This window comes from Pomacea canaliculata, linkage group LG14 (genome assembly GCF_003073045.1).
Source record: "Pomacea canaliculata isolate SZHN2017 linkage group LG14, ASM307304v1, whole genome shotgun sequence".
Lineage (NCBI taxonomy): Eukaryota > Metazoa > Mollusca > Gastropoda > Architaenioglossa > Ampullariidae > Pomacea > Pomacea canaliculata.
In genome coordinates, this window is record NC_037603.1 from 13239494 (window position 1) to 13259550 (window position 20057).

At 38.4% G+C, this 20057-nt stretch overlaps 2 protein-coding genes and 1 non-coding gene across 3 annotated transcripts; 1 reads left to right on the top strand and 2 right to left on the bottom strand.

The window, feature by feature from the left end:
• Positions 1–828: 828 nt before the first annotated feature.
• Positions 829–9428, bottom strand: LOC112554990 (homocysteine S-methyltransferase-like). The gene is given in 9 exon segments (XM_025223088.1): positions 829–1520; positions 4312–4517; positions 4689–4727; positions 4729–4851; positions 5254–5354; positions 6811–6974; positions 7370–7437; positions 7731–7830; positions 9320–9428. Coding segments are annotated over 8 exon segments (960 nt in total). The 5' UTR covers positions 7812–7830; positions 9320–9428; the 3' UTR covers positions 829–1342.
• Positions 8898–8971, bottom strand: Trnat-agu. The gene has a single exon. It is a non-coding gene; the product is annotated as a tRNA-Thr (tRNA).
• On the top strand, positions 9388–15469 carry LOC112554991 (programmed cell death protein 10-like). Its single transcript, XM_025223089.1, has 8 exons — positions 9388–9524; positions 10893–11014; positions 11354–11407; positions 11933–12059; positions 12358–12484; positions 12628–12721; positions 12896–12981; positions 13347–15469. The coding sequence occupies exons 2-8, from the start codon at positions 10943–10945 to the stop codon at positions 13429–13431; spliced, it is 645 nt and encodes a 214-aa protein (XP_025078874.1). The 5' UTR covers positions 9388–9524; positions 10893–10942; the 3' UTR covers positions 13432–15469.
• The last annotated feature ends 4588 nt before the right edge of the window (positions 15470–20057 follow it).

Genomic DNA, 20057 nt, shown 5'->3' on the forward strand with positions numbered 1-20057 from the left:
CCGATTAAATGTTATCGTTCTCTGAAAGCCCGAGACGATGTAAAAATAGATGTTTTTGCCCGCAGATGTATGGTAAATGTCTTTCTTAGATTGTATTTATATAAATTCGCCGCTTCTTTAACGCCCCTAAGACTCTGCACCCGAAAACAGCTCCTTCTTGTCACAAAAGGCCTCAAACCTTCCCACGAAAAATATTGAGGTCTGCGAGATAGTGAGCGCCCAGATGTATACATAATTATATATTTAGATCACCTCCCTATCGCGTTATGAGAAAGTAGTCTTTCACGAGAGCGGTAAACAAGTTTCTTTTAATATTTTTTTTAAGCAGAAGCACTGAAACAGATCGGTGCTACAACCATCTCCTATTCCCCTAGTCTCGACATTTATTCTGAATCTTCTTCTATTAGAATGAAGGTGAGTTGTAGAAATGACAGATCAGTCCTTGAAAATGTGCTCTGCGTTTGAAAAACTTTCTTCTCTCTCTCACACATTGGAGTTTGCCTGCTGCGTAGTTTGTTAAAACTGCAGATATCAAGCTGTGGAAAAATTAATTATTGGAATGAAAATGTTAATCTTTCTAAACATTTCTTTTCTTTTTTTAAAAAAACAAAATAATCCCCTGTGCTCAGGGTCGGGTTTCTAATGGAGATATTAAAAGTTAACTGCACGTAGACTGTATACATCATATAACTAGAGTCTCCTTACTAACTTTACAGGTTGACCTTGTGTGCATGGGTGTGGGGTAAGTAGCTTCAAGGTAGAATCTTGAGCAAGTAAGATTAAGACCACACAAATAGACATGCACGCTTACATACAATTAGAGCTTGGTTTTTTTCTGTATACAAGATACATTTTTTATAATGAAAACAATACCTTCTGTACAAGCTCACATGCATGTACAGTGTACATAGACAAGGTCACATATGCGTTTCATTACCAGTATCATTTCTAAGCCATATGACTTTTCAATCAGAACACTAAATGCAACTTGCTACTGGTCCCCTCAAAATAACCAGTCAGGATATCAGAGATATTTGAACGACAAATAAAACAACTAAAAGGGAAAAAAATTGCAATCATTTAAAGCATTAATAAGAGGATTTTCTTGAGTTCACAAAGCTTGAAAATCAAAAGCAAGCTGTGTATTAAAATCTCTAATATAATAACTCCGGTAAACTATCAATAATACTGAACAAACAAAAAGATGACTTTTCTGCGTTATTTTTCATTACAAGACTGCCATTAAAACTTGAATAATTGTTTTCGAGAATCTCCTGAGATATTGCCATGACGACAAGGCATGAGAAGATGAGAATATGAAGCAGGATCCCATTTTAGGGGCTCAGTTTGTGAGAAGTCTTGTCATGCCGCACAAAGTGATGTCGGCCCTTGCCTCCAATGATCGCCGCAGCTCGCCAATGTCTCCTGGATTATACTCACAGCATCCTCCGACCATCGATGCACCCTGGGCGATCCACTCCGTCGCCATCTCAGCTAGCGATAACTTGGATGATGTTTGCCTGAAGAATTAACAAAATTAATCAGGTTGTAAATTAAGTAAATAAAAAGTTCAAAGGTTAATCGAATTTCGGAACGCGCGTAGGTACTTCTCTTATGCAAGAAGTCACGCGCGCGCGCAAACACACACAATGTTTACTGTGAAATCTTCCAGGATGACAACAAACATTTCATCAGTTTGAACACTTAGATAAATAAGACAGGCATCTATGCCCTCCACACACACCATAACAGGCACTGTTTGCTTATTATTTGCTTCTCTCAGTTATTTTCGCACATTTCTCTCCCTTTCGTAGTAAATTTTAATCTTTGCTTACACCTCCCTCATTTCCTGAGTTCTCTCTGAAAGACAAAAACTATTTAAGAATGGAACAAGTGGTGTATCTATGAACTCTACCCCCTCTTCTCTCTTCGCGGTACTTCATCCGAGCAAAACAAGGAGGGACAGAGTGCATGTAATCATGAATAAGAGTCCTAGTTTTCTTTCGGATTTATTCAGAAGTGTTTTCCAGTTTCAGTCTGTTTTTATATTAGAGGGTGAGAAACTGTGATTGCTGTACATCCAGAATAGTCCCTCGTCACGTCCTCCCTCACTCTTGAGGTACCGAAGTGGTGTATGTGGGTCACGGCGCAGGTGCCCTTTGACCTAAATCCGGTGATCAAGTGTGATCCATGCTCGGTGAACAGGACAGGTGACAGAAAGGAGGACGAGGATCAGACAACACACCTGACTGCGTAAATGGGTATTTGGTACGGCACGGGGAGCCAGTGAAGCTGAGAGAGGGGAAAAATTATGGGGCTGGAGATTGGGGTGGATGGGGAAGATGTTGGGATGAAGAGGTACAGATCTGTTGGGGTCTCACTCCATGGGTTGTGGTAATGGTGGTAATGGTAATGGTGGTGGTGGTGGGGAGGTTCGAAAAGAGATAACGACACCGTTCAAGACCCGTCCCAGCCCACCATCACCACCTACCCGAACCCCACCTCTACCCCAGTTCGCCGGGGTAGCGATTAACCAAACATCAAACGCCCTTCTCCTTAAAAAAAAATCATCGTGCTCAAAGAAACCCTTCATTCATTCGCCCGAACTTAGCTGACGCGACCCTTGGCGCTCCGAAAAAACCTCAGCACTTTGAAAAGACCGGTAGTAAAGATGAATGGTTCCTTTTATTGCCAGTTTTATCGCGTTGAATTTAAACTTTAATACAAAGCTCCGTCTACCCACTCACAGGGGCTGCTGCTGAGCGAAAGCGGTCACCGGAATTAAAGCGATCACTCGTGGTCTGAGCAGATGCACAACACCGTGCAATCAGTGAAGTGTACCGCCGACACCAGATAAGTTAGGGGTGGGGATACCCTTAGAAGGGTGGGTGAATGTGGCAGGAGGGAGGTGGGAGAGAAGAAGGTGACTTCGTCTTCGTTAAACGATTTTCACGTCCTCGCGCATATTTTCTGGCCAAGACTGTGGTCTGTAGAAGAATCCTGTCAAAATTTCGTTTGCTACGAAGGAAGTTTCGGGAAGGGAGGGGTGCATATGGTCAAGAGAGTGTGCTTCGTGGAGTGGGAATGAGCGAGCATGCATGTGAAAAAGGAAAAAAAGAAAAGTGCCAATTACTTTTTTATAATTTGTTAAGACAAAAATGTTGACAGGTTTGATGTTTGTCTTCTTGTCCTTTCGTCCCTGACCTATGAACGCACGCAAACATACACACAAACACTCTCCACTTTTTCATTGTGTACGATACATTCAAATTCCTGATGCTTTCTTTCGTTTTGCTCTATGTGCGCGCGCGTGTGTGTGTGTGCATTATCACGGACCCTCACGATTTGCTATTTCTCGATGGCTCCTTCACTTCCTCTGTCCTTTGCGCATTTCCTCTTAACTCTGGGTTGTTTTCCACGAGGACATCATTCCACCTTTGCACAAGCCTTTGCAAAAATATTTTTAAAAAACACCCCAAAATAGTTCTCCGGAGAGTTCACCAAGGAGTTTACTCCATATCCAGAAAGGCATTTCCTGTCCTTGCAAAAGTTTTCAGCCGGCGTTGGAAACTTTGGTAGATACTCGGAGAAGGGTGCTCTATGTCAAGGGTCCGCAACTTTTCTAAGAAAAGGTGTTTTTCACATACCCATGTCAAGCAATAGCAAGTTGATATGCACGCAATTTTTTTACTGATGCAACGTTCTTGCCACAAACGAGTACAGGTTGAAAACGACCGCGCGACCAAATTTTCTATATTTGAAATGTTTTGTAGACAACTTATATTTGTAATGAAAACAAGATTTGGCACAGGTGCAGACGCGCGCGCACTCATATGCAGAGACTCTCTCTCTCTCTCTCACACACACAGATGCACAAAGACACGCGGACTGTGAAACGTACTGTGAGGTAGGAAAGCGGATGGCCGAGTGGTTAGCTCCCACCCAGGGGTGCGCAAGTTCAATAACCGTGCGGCGCAGTCCAGTCTGATGTCGCGATTGGGAACCTGATTCTGTAGTTGGGGAAAGGAGGGGTAGAGAGAGAGGAAGAGATGATCATCGCTATCAAATTGTCTCTAACACCTCCCTCTTTAACCTATTCCAACCCCCCTCCCACAGTTCACAAAATAAAGTTCAGAGGACAACCTTTACCTTAAGTTTTTTTTTTTTTTTTTGATTGCAAGATTGCCGAACAGAAAGGTCATGTCACAAAGAAAAGATCTACACTGTAGTTCTTTGCAACTTTGTGCTCCTAAACAGAAAGAAAAACAGAGACAGAAAGATAAATAGAATCAAATGAGAAATACAACTAACTCCGAAACGTATCCCAAAGAATCGCAGCCTCTGTTTGGCTTGACGAGGATGGGGACTGTCAGTCTCAGTGGTTCCACAGCCTGCAGGATGGGGGTGATGTGAGACGGGGAGGTGCAGTTCACCCCTACCGCCACCACCTGATCACTCTGCACCGCTGCCCGCATGGCGTCTCTGATATTCTCACCGTGTCCCGTGTGACCGCCGTCCTATCATCATCATCAATCATCAATCAATCATCATCATCGTTGTCGTCGTAATCGTCCCAGTCACCAAGATATTCATTGCAACAAGTTTGTCTTTCTCGTTATCATCATCATAATCATCATCCAGAAACCTAAAAAGGATGGTTGCTAGGCAACCTGCAGGTGAGCGAGTACCTTGCACTGGTACGACACCCAGGCTTTAGCGCCAGGGAAGCTTCTTCAGGCTCTCCAGGATGGCCTCTACCTCCTTCACAACTGGAATCGTCTCGATGGCCAGTATGTCCGGTTGACCTTTCAAGATGGCGGCCAGGCGCGGTATGTGCCACGAGGTTAACTCCTGCAACAAGCATCATCATTATCAGCAATAACAACAACAGTGTCCCCTTCACCCATTTTCACTCACCTGCACTCGCACGCACACGCATACAAGATCAGGATGTGGATCTTTGATGAGTAAATGTACTCGGGTGCAGGATGCGGACATAGGTTGAGGAGAGGACTGCGAATGTTATGTGTGTTTGTGTCTGACAACAGTCGCATTTTTTTATGGTAGGGAGAGAGGGACTGCCTAATGCTTGCGTTTTTCAAATTGTGAAGTCTAGTGTGGATGTTCGTTGCATGTAAATTCGCTCCCACAATTTGCGTCACGTGATTAAGAGGATTCATAATTCCTGATTTAGGGTGCCTGACCAAACTCGGACGACACATACGCGCTCAGCAACAAGACATGAACTTTGACCTGGATGGACATGCTTTCCGCGTACCGCCCGTTGTACTCGGATCTGTCGCAGAGAATGGCACCGTACGGCCCCACACTGCCAGCCACCCAGCAAGCGCGACCTGCAAGCAGAAATGACCTCTCGATTTTCTAACCTGATAAATCAAAGTGAAAGGTGGAGAGAGGGAGAATTACACATCCGGGATGAAACAATGGCTGAAGTCCAACACTTCTCGGAAAGTTGCGCAGACATCTGCAGGCATCTAGACTATAGAAGTCTGTGTTTGCAAGCTAACTCTTTTATATGAAATCAAGATCGTGTAGTAACACTTCAATGGAGAGAAAAAAAATTAAGGATAAAAAAAAGTAAAATATAGGTGCCTGTTTGCTATGGTAAACACAACAACCGCTGATGGATTAACCAAGCCTGTGTTGTTGGGGGTTTTAGGGTGGTTTTTTTTTTTTTTTTTTTGTCCTCTAAGCTGAGCTTTTGCTTATGAAGTTCTATAACTGTAGAAATTAAAGTCACAAGAGCTGCTTAGTTATTGGCGGGATTGTCTTTCACAAGACTGTGCCCAATGGGAAACTGATATAGTGAGCTTACGGCCGACACGCGATTTAAAGGCCTAGCAGGGTGAAATATTTTTCTAACTGGGTAAAGTTCAGTATGAGACTGTTTCTCAAAATCTGAGGGAACAAACCTCATTTCTCAAGATAAATATCACCATACCCAGAAAGAAGTCAAACACGTGACATCACGTTTTTACACAGATACGCTTAATTAACACACTGTTCCGGCTATCCCAGTTTCCATACCCTACAGGTATCAATTTAATGTGCGGGATAATGTTCATCGTGCGTGTACCTCGAAAGTGAAAGTGGGGTATCAGGGCAAAAAATTGCAAAATTGCAAAAAATTGCGTACAGTACGCATTAAAAGTTCGAAGGACCCCTTCAATTTTCGTCGATGGGGTCCCATTCAAAGTTGGGCGAAGAACAGGGACCCCTTAAAAATCTGAAAAAAGGGGTCCCTGGAACCCCAAAGAATTTAGCCTTAGCAGAAGCCCTGGGGTATCAACCATGAGTTTTGGAAATAGTATCTTGCACTAAAATCACCCTAGAAATTCGAAAAAAATAATTTGTACCCAACCAGACCTTTAAACCTGCACGATCACAGATGATAGATAAAAGTAACTTCACTGCGTACAGATGCACTGCTGAAACTCGTTTTTGTCGAGCACTTCTCATGGTACGTTCGACAGCCTGTTTCTAACTTAACACCGCAGTTAAGGCAGCGGTTGAAGGCGGCCATTTTGTTGTCGTCTCACTCGCGACGTTTAAAATAAAAACGGCCATAACCTCTTATCAGCTGAGGCGTGAGGTGATGAATCTGGTGCGATTACCAGCGAACCTAGTATCAAACCGGATCTAAGGCATGCCACACGAACTTGAAGCAAAACATTCGCTGAATGAATTTGTTAATTGTTGCACCAGCACGTCCACCTCCACCAAGACCACCACAACCAAGGTCGTACACCAACAGGTGACACCCCACAGCTACCACCACCACCACCCCACCTGTATTTTCCTGTACTTCGTTGCGAGCTCGGCGAGCCAGATTAACCCCTTCGGTGATGAGATCTGCTGCTTGCGCCTCGGATAGTCCAAATCGTTTCATGTGTCCTTCGATCGAGGCTTGGTAGGTAGCGCTCACCACCACGTCTGCGCCATTTTGCAAAAACCTGCAAAGCGTTAGCCGCAGCTGCAGCAATGGCGTGTGATGTTCAACAGGCTGTGACGATGACAATGATCAACTTTATTAATTTATTAATTAATTAATTTATTATTATGACTATTCGGGAAGTGTGCTCAGGTACACAAATAAAACGATAGGCTGTATAAAGCAATTTCAGTTTGTACAGTGTCTGATTATCGAGGAGAAAAGTAGCAAATCCACATTCCACCCAGTAAAATAGTTCCGAATAGCCAACAAAAGCCATCCCATACAGCCTCCCTTTCATCCAGTTATCCACCACACCACCCAAACCTACCATGCTCACTTCTCTCGCCTCTAACCCTGTCTGTCCGCTCACTCTCCCTTTCCACATCTCTCTCTCTCTCCTTTAACGGGACTCACGCTTTGTGAAGGTCCACGACTGCCTGCGGACTGGTGTTCACAACTAAAGCGGACCAAAGGGGGTCTCCCTGTGGACAGATACCCCCATCCAAACAAAATCAACATCGCTCAAGAACGAGTAAAAACTCTCCCTTCTCAACCGCTCATCTGTCCGCACAACCACACAGTGACACAAACCTTTTTTGGTCGAGACAGACTTCTCTGGTAACTTATTTAACTGCAGAACTTACATACATAAACAGGAAATTATAATTGCATAGGCTTGCCTCTGTCTCTCCACAGACGATAGAAACAATATTTGTATCTACAGTCTACTGTATATAAATAGTTCGTGGAAAAATGAGAAGAGAGCAAAACTCACCTCAATTTCTTGGAAGCCCATCTCTGCCAGCGATGACCCTGTACCGCCATCAAGAACAACAACAGGTTTCTTCGAACTCATTGGGGTATATGGTGGTTGTCTGCAGGGGAAACACAACGTTATAGACAATGCAACAATAATGATAATAATTACAAAATTTGTAGAGCGTTTTTTTTTCTCCGTGTGGGGGAAGGTTCAATGCGCTTCGTCGCAAAAAGAACCGAGTCACACACTAGCGACAGCAAATGGTAAACACGAACAAAGTGCATGGATGAAGATGAAGAACTGATGAGAAAGCAGAAGAATTCGCTTGATTACGAACGATGTTTATTTAAGAGGTGCGCCTTGACGCTGGACTTGAAAGATCTGAACGTGGACACAGTCCGGAAAGAAAGGAGAAGAAAATTCCAAACTGTGGGAAAAGAGCGTTGGCCAAATTCTTCTCGATACGGAGGAGGACAACAAAAGCAGACCAAAGAGAGGTAAGGCGTCAGTAGCTCATACAGGTATGCTTGGGCCAGGTTGTAAAGACAACGGTAACACAGTGTGGCCATCTTGTAGTCAACTCGAACTGCCAGCCGGAGGAATTCCTGAAGAAAGGGTGTAACATGGGTCTGCTTGATGCCTTCAGGATTCATCGACTTTTCTTCCTACATGGGTCTTGACAACAATCACAAACTCCATTTAAAACATTAAGGAGGAAATATTAAAACTAAGAAAATGTTGGAAGATGATAAGGGTCATCACAAACGTGACAGAAAAAAAGTGAGAATGATAGCATAGATGTAAATGAATGTTGTTGAATGTAAATTAACAAGATTGTTTCATCTTCTGCTGAGCTTCTAATGGTCAAGATAAGGAAGGACTATCAAAGGTACAAAATATTTGATTATTTCGCTATGCTGACTCATCGCATGAATAACCAAGGCTTAAACTAAACGATTGATCAGATGTTGAGAATAAAATGATAGTATGACAAGGCAGGAATTTTTCGTTATGCCTGGAAAAAAAAATTATTATCCACGGATCACTTGTTTCCTTATTAAGTAACAACTGCAAAATTACAACATATATATACCTAAATTATTTATCAGATGGACTATTACATTTACAGTGATCATCATATAAAAACGGAGAAACTACGTAGTGAAAACAAAAAGTTGAACAAGGCACCAGGGGGATTCGAACCCTCGACCTTCTGCTTACTAGGCAGACGCTCTAACCAACTGAGCTATGGCGCCTCGACTTCTTCAAGATCATCTTTAGCTATATATTACATATCATACAATTTGACCGCCACGTAATCTATCGATAAACAGTGAATGTCAGGTAAAAACAAAAACCTCTAAAAATCCTTAAAACAATAATTAATACTATTATTATAAAATATGATATTAATTATTCTATTTTTCACATTCTAAGAAACTAATGTCTAGTAGAGTGCATTATTACAACATAATATCGACTACAGATGAGTCAGTATAACACAATAGTTCAGTCCCTGATACTCATCAACCGCAACACAGAAAATCTAAAGATTCTCTAGAACAAAAAGTAAAGCAGTTTCAATATAATGGAAAAACGGTTACCTTTGATGGCTGTTATGATAATTATTGGCGGAAAAGTCAGTTGACTGTCAACATGAGCTGGTGATGCAAGGGAAGCAACAATGATCTTCTGTTGGAGCTCTCTATCGTTGAAAACATTGTGATGTGGTGATCGCTTGAGGTTGACGCCTTTTTCCAACTTCCTTTATCTGTCTCCAAACAACTAACTGAGCTAAGAATTCCACAGGTATTTTTACTCTTTGAAATTGCGCTTATGGAAAACTATATTTTAGTGGCAACATTTCTATGTTCTTTAGTATATGGATGACTTTTTTCCCCAGCAAATGTTAGCAGGAGTATGGAATTCTTACAATTGAACTGGCTAGTTTATGCAATTGTTAATACTTGAAGAGTTTTTCAGTTTTGAAGCAACGACAAAATATTTACGTACATATGCTTTGTAATCAGCCATATACCGTATATTTTCTGTAAATCGGAGTTCAATAGAATTCCAGTAGAGTGAGACCAGAAGTCATTATTGGTGCCGTGGTATTTAATCTCGATCTCTCCATTACACCCGGAGGTCGCTAGAGATATGTAATGTTAACTCTACGACGCAGTCTGTAAAATATTACACGATATAAAACAAATCTTTCATTTACTTGCGATTCATATCAGGTAGACAACAGGCGAGGCTTTGGTTTGAATGACTTATTATAATGCCTCCAATAATTTTGATTTGTTGATGTAGCAAGAACTTTAGATTATGTAGCAAATGAGATATAATTTTGTTTTTTCTATTGATTTTTATATTTCCCATCTACGAAATTTTGGGTTATGTTTTGTGCAAGTACTCTTCAAAGATGGATGTTGAAGGACAATTGTCAACATTGTAGTAAAGATTACAAAAGTTTTTAAATGTTCCTTCACCCATACAATCCTTAATTACTGCTATTTAATGAGTACATATTGTTGGGGAGAATATTTGAGTGTTGAGAAATTACTTTTCAGTAATAGAAGCATGAAATATATGTTTTCACATCGGAATATTTGCCAAAGTGTAAGAAAGATATTTAGTTTATGGATACTTAGACCTAGAACATAAAATCATAAAACTATTTACTTGAAATATATCAACACTAGTCTTCATGCTAAGCTTCTTTTTATTCAATTTTTATTTTATTTATGGTTAAAAGTTTTTTGCTACTTAAACTTAATTGAAGCATCATGGTTTCGTGATAAAAACTTGTGGATGGCAGGTCTTGTGTCTGTTTTACTTTACAACTTGCAAAATATTTATTGAATTTGAAAAGTATGATCAGGACAGGCTAAGCATTTGATAATACCTCATTTAACATTGTGGCCTTGTATTTGGCATATTTAAAAAAAAGTAAATCAGGTATCTGTCCCGAAACCTGCCTCATTCTGATGGTTCTGCTGTATCTGTAGTTTGTCAGTACTTCTAAAACATTATCATGCCTTTAAGTGCACTTAAAGACTTAAGCTGTGAGTAAAAGACATTGCACAAACACCTTTAAAATATTTTCACAGGAACCTCCTCTTGACACCCATCTCCCCAAAAAAGTATCTTATTGTTTTATTTTATTTATTTTAGGTTCTGGCTGGAATAAGATAAATAAATCAGCCTAAGGTGAATTTTTCATCATGACAATGGGTGACAAAAATTTGTATGGCAAATTAATTGTGGATGTTGTCATTTGTCCTGTGTTAGAAAAGGTATGTTTATTTTTGTCTCTTACACAGTTGCTATTGTTGCAAAATATTTTTATAAACTTACACTATTTCTTGTTTGATATGCTAAAAAAAATAATGATTCAATAAAATGGTCAAAGCTTTAAACTGCTGGCCAAATCTACTTTTTAAAAAAAAAGAAAGTTAAAAGAATTTAGCAGTTTCATAATTTTATGCACTCTTGTTTATCTTTTATGTTATTCAGAATAGTTCATTCAACCTAATAACCTTTCATATTGAGATATAAAGCAATGAATGGGTGATTGTAGCTGGATAGATTGATTGGTGGATTAATAAATTTATTGATTCTATCCATTTAATCAGCTTGAAAGGAAAGACATTTCAGCTGCACAGACTCTGAGATCAGCTATTTCAAAGGTACAGGCACAGGCATATTTTCTTGCCTTCTAGCCTTAGATTGATTCATTCACATAACTGATTGACCAGTGTCTCTCTAATTGTTAAAAAAAAATCATTCAGTCTTACTTTGCATTGGGAGTTCTGTGAAATTTTTCAGTAAGCAGTGTGTCTATTTACTTTTTACTAGTGCTTCAGCTTCATCATTTCCAGAAGTATACATGAATTTTCTTATAAACAGGTTATTGTGATACATGTTTTATGATTTTTCCCCTTAACCCATTAGCGCCCAAATTATTAAAAAATTTCTTTTTACCATTAAAACAAGTTATACAGATGCTTCAAAGTGATGATTCAAAATTTCACTCATTTTATTTTTCTTATTGAAATTGAAGCTGGACAAGTAGGTCAATGGATTTTAGACCAATAAACCTTCAGTGGTCTTTTAAAAAAAAAATAGAAACAAGGAAGTTGACAAATGTTGACCACAGGCATTGAAAGTTTAATCATTTTGCTAAAAGTTTTGTCTTGATTTGAATTCACTAGGCTGAAAGTAAGCTACCAGGATTGACTTATGATTTGGTACGAGGGCTTCTGCAGCAAGCTGAATTAGCAGACAAAATGGACTTGTGCCAGACATTGCTCCGCCTTGGAGGTGTTACTGAGACAGAAGGTCTGGTGATAGCACATTCAGATGCTTGTGTGACAATGACAGAATGTGTATTAAATGTAGTGACAAAGCTAAGAGGTGAAGCCAAAACATTTCAGTAAAGTGTTAATCACTAATTTCAGTATTAAATTATTTCAGTATAGTGTTAATAACTAATACCAAATTGCTGTTAGACTCATAGTTGTAATTTATTTTTTCTGATAAATGTCTAAAAGGAAATAGATTGTTTGTTAACTGATGTTGAAAGCGGTATTGATAGTTATTGAAGAGTCAACTGTTGCTTTTGCTTATGCATCACCAGAAATTCGGATCCCTCGATCTGAGGCCATTTACAGAGAGCTGAATGATTGTTCTGTAGACCTGAAACGCATTCTTGGACGAATTCCAGAGCAGATCTATGATCGCAAACAGTTTTTGGAAACTATAAAGTGAGTACAACTGAAGCAAAAAAGAAAAATGCTCTGTTGTCTTTCACAACAATATAAATATTATTACCACAATGATCACTGTTGCTACTGAAGCCAATAAGACCTGGAAGTTTAAAAGTTCTAAAAGTTATGATTTGTCACAGGGAAATTGCCAGCTCCATCAAAACTCTACTTGATGCAGTAAACAAAGTGATTGCAGAAATGCCGCCGCACATGGTAGAGAATGGAACAAAACAGGTACACGTGTTGCCATAAATATGTGTGCGTATTATTCTTTGTTCTGTGTTGTCAATCATTGCTTGTCAAGTTATCAATGAGAAAAATGTCCTATGGAAAGACTATCTCTATGAATCAAACAGGTGATGCAACATTCATTCAGTGAAATGAAGGGGGTATTGTTTTAATTTACAGGTGTTAGAAGACCGCAAGAAGGAGTTTGTGAGATACTCAAAAAAATTCAGCAACACATTGAAAGAATATTTCCGAGACACAAGTCTGTGAGTATTACATTTATCATTTGTTCATACCTAGCCAGTCACATGAAGCCCATCATAGTCTTTTCAAATGAATGCTTATTTTTGGCTTTGACGCAAAAAGTTTTCATCAGTTATCTGCTTAGAGGGTAGGCAGAAAGTGTTCAATATGGTTTGAGATTGAGAACTATATCAGTTTTGTATTGTTAGGAACATTAAATTTATATTGTTGTAGTTGGTGAGATTTATCGATACCATCAGCCCTACTGCAACATTCTTGTTTCTCCATTTACTGGCATTCTTTGCCTCTCAACACATCTGTCAATTCTTATGTAATGCAAGAAACAAAAAAGATTTCTGCCATTAACATTTTATTTCTCTTCCCTCAGAAACCAGAGCGTATTTCTGAGTGCCAACCACCTTATCCACCAGACAAATCTGATTCTGAAGACTGTTCGTCAGGATGTTTGCTGAGAACCCTGCGCTGTTTGGCCAGCATTAAGTGATTTTCAAGTATGCTGGTGCCTGTTGTACACTTTTCAGCAGGCATGGAAGGGACAGACTACTATTCCATCCAAGCGTGCAACAAATTGTTATGTGGCTATTTTAATGTGCAAACGGATACAGTGCACCATACCCATATTTTTGTCATTGACGTTGCCTGTATTTAGAAGAAAAAACTTCCTTGTCCACATATCTTTCTCATCCTAACATTACAAAGGGAAGGGATGTGAGGTTATGAAAGTCAACTGTAGATATGGGGAAGATTAGTGTCAGTGGAGCATAAAGTGTACCAAAAATTGATGGGGGAAATGTTGAAGTGGTTTGAAAATGAAAAGCCTATTTAAATTTAAGTTATGGTTTTTATGTGGTAAACATTCTTACAATATTCAGCACAAATGAACCTCTGAAATATCTCCCTTTAATGGCTTTCAGCACGGGCACCCTGCAGGGATCAGTGGATGTGTGTATAGAAATGGTGTAGGGTGATAATTGAAATATTCAGTTGTACAGTTTATTTTTATGACATCGCTCACACCAACTAGCAAAGCGTGTTTAAAAAGTGGTAAATCTTGTATTTGCGAGGTTTAAGGGAAACTTAGCAGTTGTATTTTCACTTTGTTTTAAAGATGTCCTAATTTTTCCTTTTATACGGCTAGTGTAGGCAGGTTCTTTGTCATGATTTCAGCTTCTTCAGACCATAGATGATTTTTTTTTTAAAATTTATTTAAATTTGAGACAGTTATTGCTGCTTGTTCTTTCTACATCTGTTTAACCCTATTTCCTGTTTTCTTGGAGAGGATGCCCCAAAAATACTGCACTGCGCTTAAGTTGGCCCTCTGTAATCTGGAGTGCGCTTATATCTGACTCTTGGCTTATCAAATCCAAATGACAAACAACACAAAACATTACTTAAAAATTGAATTGCTTATAGCCAGCATGCATATAATCAAGAGAGCGCTTAATTGATTTCTTTGGGTAAGACGCATTGTCATGGATTCATAATGATCTGTGGTGCTGCTCAATTCCCACATCTGAAAATATGTGCAATTTTAAGGTGAAATTAGCTTGTCACTCATTCTTGAGACTCCTGTAGGGTTTGGACAATGCTTCCCAAGTTTGTGAAGGTTAAGCTTACAGATCTGACACACTAATTGTCCGTGGTTGCTACATAGAAAAGTCAGAACAAGTCATGTTATCACAGAGGCAGCCAGATATTAAAACCACCTGTACCTTACCTCCCTTTGCTTAGGAACACAACCAGCAAGCACAATCAAATTGTCAGAATCTCTTTATGCATGAAATTTCTTTTTTTTTTTTTTTTTTTTTTTGAGAAGTCATCCATTGGACATATGAACAAACTAATTATAGCTTATTTACATAATGAATCAACTCCTTGAAAGTTTTGGGGGCACTTTTATTGATTACACAGTAAGTGGTCAAGAGAGGAAGATCACGTGTTTGGCAGTACAACTTGTGTTCTTGTTGACTGTTCACTCCAAAATATTTTTCAAAGCTGGGTTTGGGAAATTCACATTCCATGGTTGTTATGTCACCCTGGTTTTCATATTAACATTGACCAGAACATATGACAGATGTTTTGTACACAATTTATAAAAACACAAAAGTGTGTGGTGCATAAGATGGAATATAATATTGTCTTTTGAAAGTGTCTTGCATGGTATGGACTGATGCGGAGCTATTTAACACTTCACTAAAGGATGTTATGTATGCCTGAAAATTGTAAGGTGGTGGTTGCTATTTTAAGAGCGCGTCTTACTTTCTGCAGAGCTAAATAACATAATATTGCTCTAAACAATTGAAAAACCACCTTCACTTTTTACTTCTTTACAAAATACTTTCTACATAACAATTCATTGTAATGCAACTTTCAAAATAACAGTGAACATAATGTATCTTTCTAAATAACATCAAACATGACCAAATGATCTATTCAGCAACTTGTTGCAGGCTTTAATAGAGATGTCAGTTTGCATGAAAAAAAAAAAAAGAATTCTCATGCAAGATACAATGATTACTGCTAGATAACCAAATACGAGCTTTCTTCACATGACAGTAGCTATCCACCAAGGACGCCGCCTTTCACCTATGCTGTTCAGCAGCTTTTTTGGAGAACATCATCCACGACCTACACACTTCCATTAGTTGAAGGCCGATTTTCATCCTATACTTTGCAGATGAGAGCAATCAGGTAGCATGCACTAACAGAGAACTGCAAGACATTATTAAAAGGCTGACAGACAGCTTGAACACATATGGAGGAAAGACCAGTACTGACAAAGATTGAAGTCATTGGTTATTGTCAATGGCAAAGCATTGTCGAGAAAAAGAAATCCATCTTCACTGCATACAGAAAGTAGCAAAGGATACAAACAGCGGGAAAGCTGGGATCAAATGTCAATTAAACATATCTGGAAACTTCTGTGATCTCAAAGATTTGACCTCTTTCTGTACATATGGTGATGTTTGTAGGCATGGATCACAAAAACAGAAATTGTGTGTGTGCTTGTGTTTAGGGGGTGGGGTACTCGCTCAGATTTAGGGAAATAGTTCTTTGTGCCTAATTTAGCTTTGTTTTTGAAAGTAGATTGCACCTGCAGTAAACTAATAGGTCTAGGAGGCTCATAGATTGATGACTGTCATCATACCTTGACCTGCAAAGTAGAATGAAAACTATGTTCCATTCTCCCTTGTCATCACTTTTGCTAAGGGCTGTACATTTCTTCTCTTGCGTAACATTATAAAAAACCTGACCTCTCCCTTGCAGTCCTCATCAGATAATGAAAGAAATGTCACTGGACATTCAACTGAAGAGAAAATTTCATAAAAAGTCCTCAAGCATTATACCCATTTTGTAATTTTTTTCCTTTAACCTCACAGATAATCAAAATTTGTGTCATCACTCTAAATGAACCCCTAGTTTGGACAGGATTTTGTCCTTATATATGGAGTGTCATACACAGGATGATTGCATAGCCTTGATGAGAATTCTGGATTAAACTACAGCAGCATATTTTACACCTTTGATTAGGTAATAGTAAGGAGGGATAAACATAACACTGTTTGCTCAGCTATGGTGAAGTGAAAGCTGTGAGCCAAAACATCTTCATCAGCACAATATTGGGAGGATTTGACAAGGTCATAAATATTTTGAATTTTGCAGTATAATTGTGTTACTGCTTTAAAGCAGATTTAAAGTTTTTATTTAAAAAATTGTACAGTTTAAAAGAAAAAGGGTGGCTGACTGGCTGAAAGATGTTCTTTTAAACTTGGGTACAGCATTCACTGAATGTGTATTTTGCAACCAGCAAAATGTTAACATCTGTGTTGTTGAATTTGCATCTGTTCTTATCACATGACTGTTTTATTGTTTTGATAAGATGTTTTATGTACATGTATAAATTGGAAAAAGGAGATATGTTGTAGCTTTGTTATTAAAACAGCTGAGTTTGCAAAAAGCAAAGAAATAATGTTTCAGTGACAATCACTCCAACCCCTCATTTTGCATCCCTCTCCATATTTCTTTCTCTCTCTTGCTTTCTTTAAATCACACAAATCCCAAGAAGCCATGCCATCAAAGTTTAATAATGACCTTTCCCCTTTTCATTACAGTTAACTAAAAGTAAAACGCTGAGCAAATTCTATCAGGGATTTGAACCCAAATTTGTAAGGACCAAAGACATGAACTACTAGTTTTGAGTTAGTCTGGCTGTCAAAACGAAAAAAGAAATTTCAATGAACAGAATCATGCACACTGTGTCCAAAGCCCAGAAACTTGTCTGATGTAAACAGAAAGTATGCATGAAACTGCAGAACCATAACATGCCACAGCTTTAAACATAAAATCCACGTATAATGAAAAAAACAAATAGTGCAGAACATTCTTTTCTTGAATGGCCAACAAGGCTATCCCAGAATACACCCATGATTAGCAGCATGCAAACAAAATTAATGCCACAGTAACAATACATTAAACTGTGAGAATATTATGGCTATGTAGTATTCCATCAACTTATGCATATTAAAGCAGTACAGAAAAGCTACACAACAGAATTTTGCAGCTAGCAAATGTTCGGTCTCGATGCTGAGAACTTCTGTGTAATAGAGAAGTTATAACTAAACAGTTACAAAGTACCAAATATTTTTCATGAATATTTTAACATATAAGTACAAATAAACTATAAATTATATAACAATATAATTATCCCCGTTTCTTAATGCGAGACATCATGGCTGGCAGTGGATGGAATTCTGGGAATAAAAATGAAAATTGTGAAGTTTTTGTTTGTGATGAAACCAACAACAGTATGTACACAATTCTTTGAAGCTAATGTTTGTGTACTGATGTCAGCTTAACAGTTAGGTCGACATATACAGTCTTAACACTGCTAATTTCCATGATTGTGTAAAGAAAGTTTGGGGGGAATGGAAAACAACAACAAAACATTGCTAAGGCTGAAAATTTAGCATCATGCATGCTCACAGAACTTGGTAGTGAAATGAGGGAATACAGTATCTTTGAAAATTACCTCAACTGATTGTGCACAACTTACTTGTAGGCCTGACTTTGAAGCCAGAGCCAGTTTTTCCAACCAAAAAAAAACAAAAAACAAGCAAGCAAACAAACAAACAAACAGAAAAACCAATTAATTTAAAAAAAACTGCATTATGGTTGTGGTTGTTTTGGCATAAATGTTAAATATACAATTCTATAATAATCTATGATCATGCTGACATGCTCAAAGTCTGTATAAACCAAAGCAAAGTTGAACTAGTATCACAAATTTCACAGTGATCGAACTAGTATCACAAATTTCACAGTGAACTAGTATCACAAATTTCACAGTGAACTAGTATCACAAATTCTGTAGTGAAAATGCTTAATAGTTATGCTATTCCCTTAAGAATCCATAATCAAGATTGTTCCTATAACACAATCATTTCTAACTGAAGCTTCAAACTATAGGAAATAAAATTTAGAGAAATCAGATCCACAGATGATAAGTTTTTTTTTTTGCTGTTTTGTGCGCCATTGCTGAACACAATCTATATGCTCTTCAAAAGCCCACACTCAAGGCTAAAGAACCAGATTCCAACAAAGTACTTGTTTGCAAACTGTGCATTTTGCTGAGCCAAAACATGGAAAGGGTGGGGATGATGAAAAAGTGGGAGAAAATAATTAACATAAATGACAACCACCAGCAATTTATTTCCCAATATCTTCTACATGTAAGTCCTCATATCAAACCTTTCTAAACATGACAAATCATTAGTAGTAAAGATGTTTCCTTTTTCTGTTATATATTTCTAGAGAAAAATAGGAAATAAATATGCACACATATAAAAAGGAATAATAATGCAAAAAATGAAATCAGTTTGAGGGGAAACGTAAGAAAAGAATAAATGAAATGTGTGAACACTCAGGATGTGGGAGAAATAAAAATATTGAAGGAAGCATGATATCTTTAATACTACTGGGTGAAACAGATTAAAGAGAAAAAAATTAAAACCATAGTTTTGAATGCTGCCAGTGATGACACACCAAGCACTGATTTAAAGTATAATATTCTTGACAAAACAGTCAAATGATTGTTTATAAGAAATGAAGCAGTGCTCCATGTAGGCTTTTAAGAAAACAAATTGCCACTACAAGCCTTCAACAATGCATGAGCATTTTACCATTGGTTTGTGAAACACACTTTCTATCTGACAGACTGAACCAACATTTTCCCCGCGTAAATGGTCCAAACATTGGACAATAACAGTTTGATTTCAACATGGCGATTCAGAAATATACCAAACATAGACAGTCTTTCTCAATGATCAATGGATGACACTTGTAAGGAGAAAAAAAATCTGTTTCTTATATAATCCATATTTGCTTTAAAGGCAGAGATTCTCCCAGTTCAAAGAAAAAGCAAACTGAAGGGTGAGTGAGCTTCAGACAGCCAGTGTGTTACTTGTGCTACTGAATATCAAGAACTCTGTATTCACACCTGCTCTGCTGGGACTGCCCCTTCAGAAAGACTTCAAGACTATAAAGGACAGAACCACATGCCTGCCAAACATTCCAAAGGTGCAAGGTCATCAGAAGTTTGCCTTTAAGTGGCATTATCAGGAATCCTCACATCTGGGTTTGACCACATATTAAGGACCTTTGTGCAACATAGGTTACTTGCTATTTGTGCAAAAACTGCCATAACAGCAAGTATTTGCAAAACAGGAAGAGAATAAGTACTTCAGAAAAAGAGAAGGTAAGCTACCCCTCATCTCAACAAATAACAACACAAATTACATACATAAGTAGAATCACGCATCAATTTTTCTTGCTCATTCTCGGTAATGCAGGGAATATGTACATATAGCAATATACAGCACAATCAGGGAACAGATCCAAACAAAGTTCATTTTCAAACATCACTTTTGCCTTAGATGCATCATCTGTTTTAGACCAAAAAACATGTTTCAGTCTCAGACCCAAGCAACACATCACATTGCAATCCCACTAACCTTGCCAACATTTTGTGACACTGTGTGCAGGCCTGCATAATGAAGTAGATAATTAATTTTCTTTTTAT

Excerpts from the sequence above, each read along its gene's own strand:
- LOC112554991 (XM_025223089.1), top strand. The coding sequence starts at position 10,943 with ATGACAATGGGTGACAAAAATTTGTATGGCAAATTAATTGTGGATGTT. Across the intron at positions 11,408-11,932 it reads TGAGATCAGCTATTTCAAAG|GCTGAAAGTAAGCTACCAGG; the intron begins GTACAGGCACAG and ends TGAATTCACTAG. Across the intron at positions 12,485-12,627 it reads CAGTTTTTGGAAACTATAAA|GGAAATTGCCAGCTCCATCA; the intron begins GTGAGTACAACT and ends GATTTGTCACAG.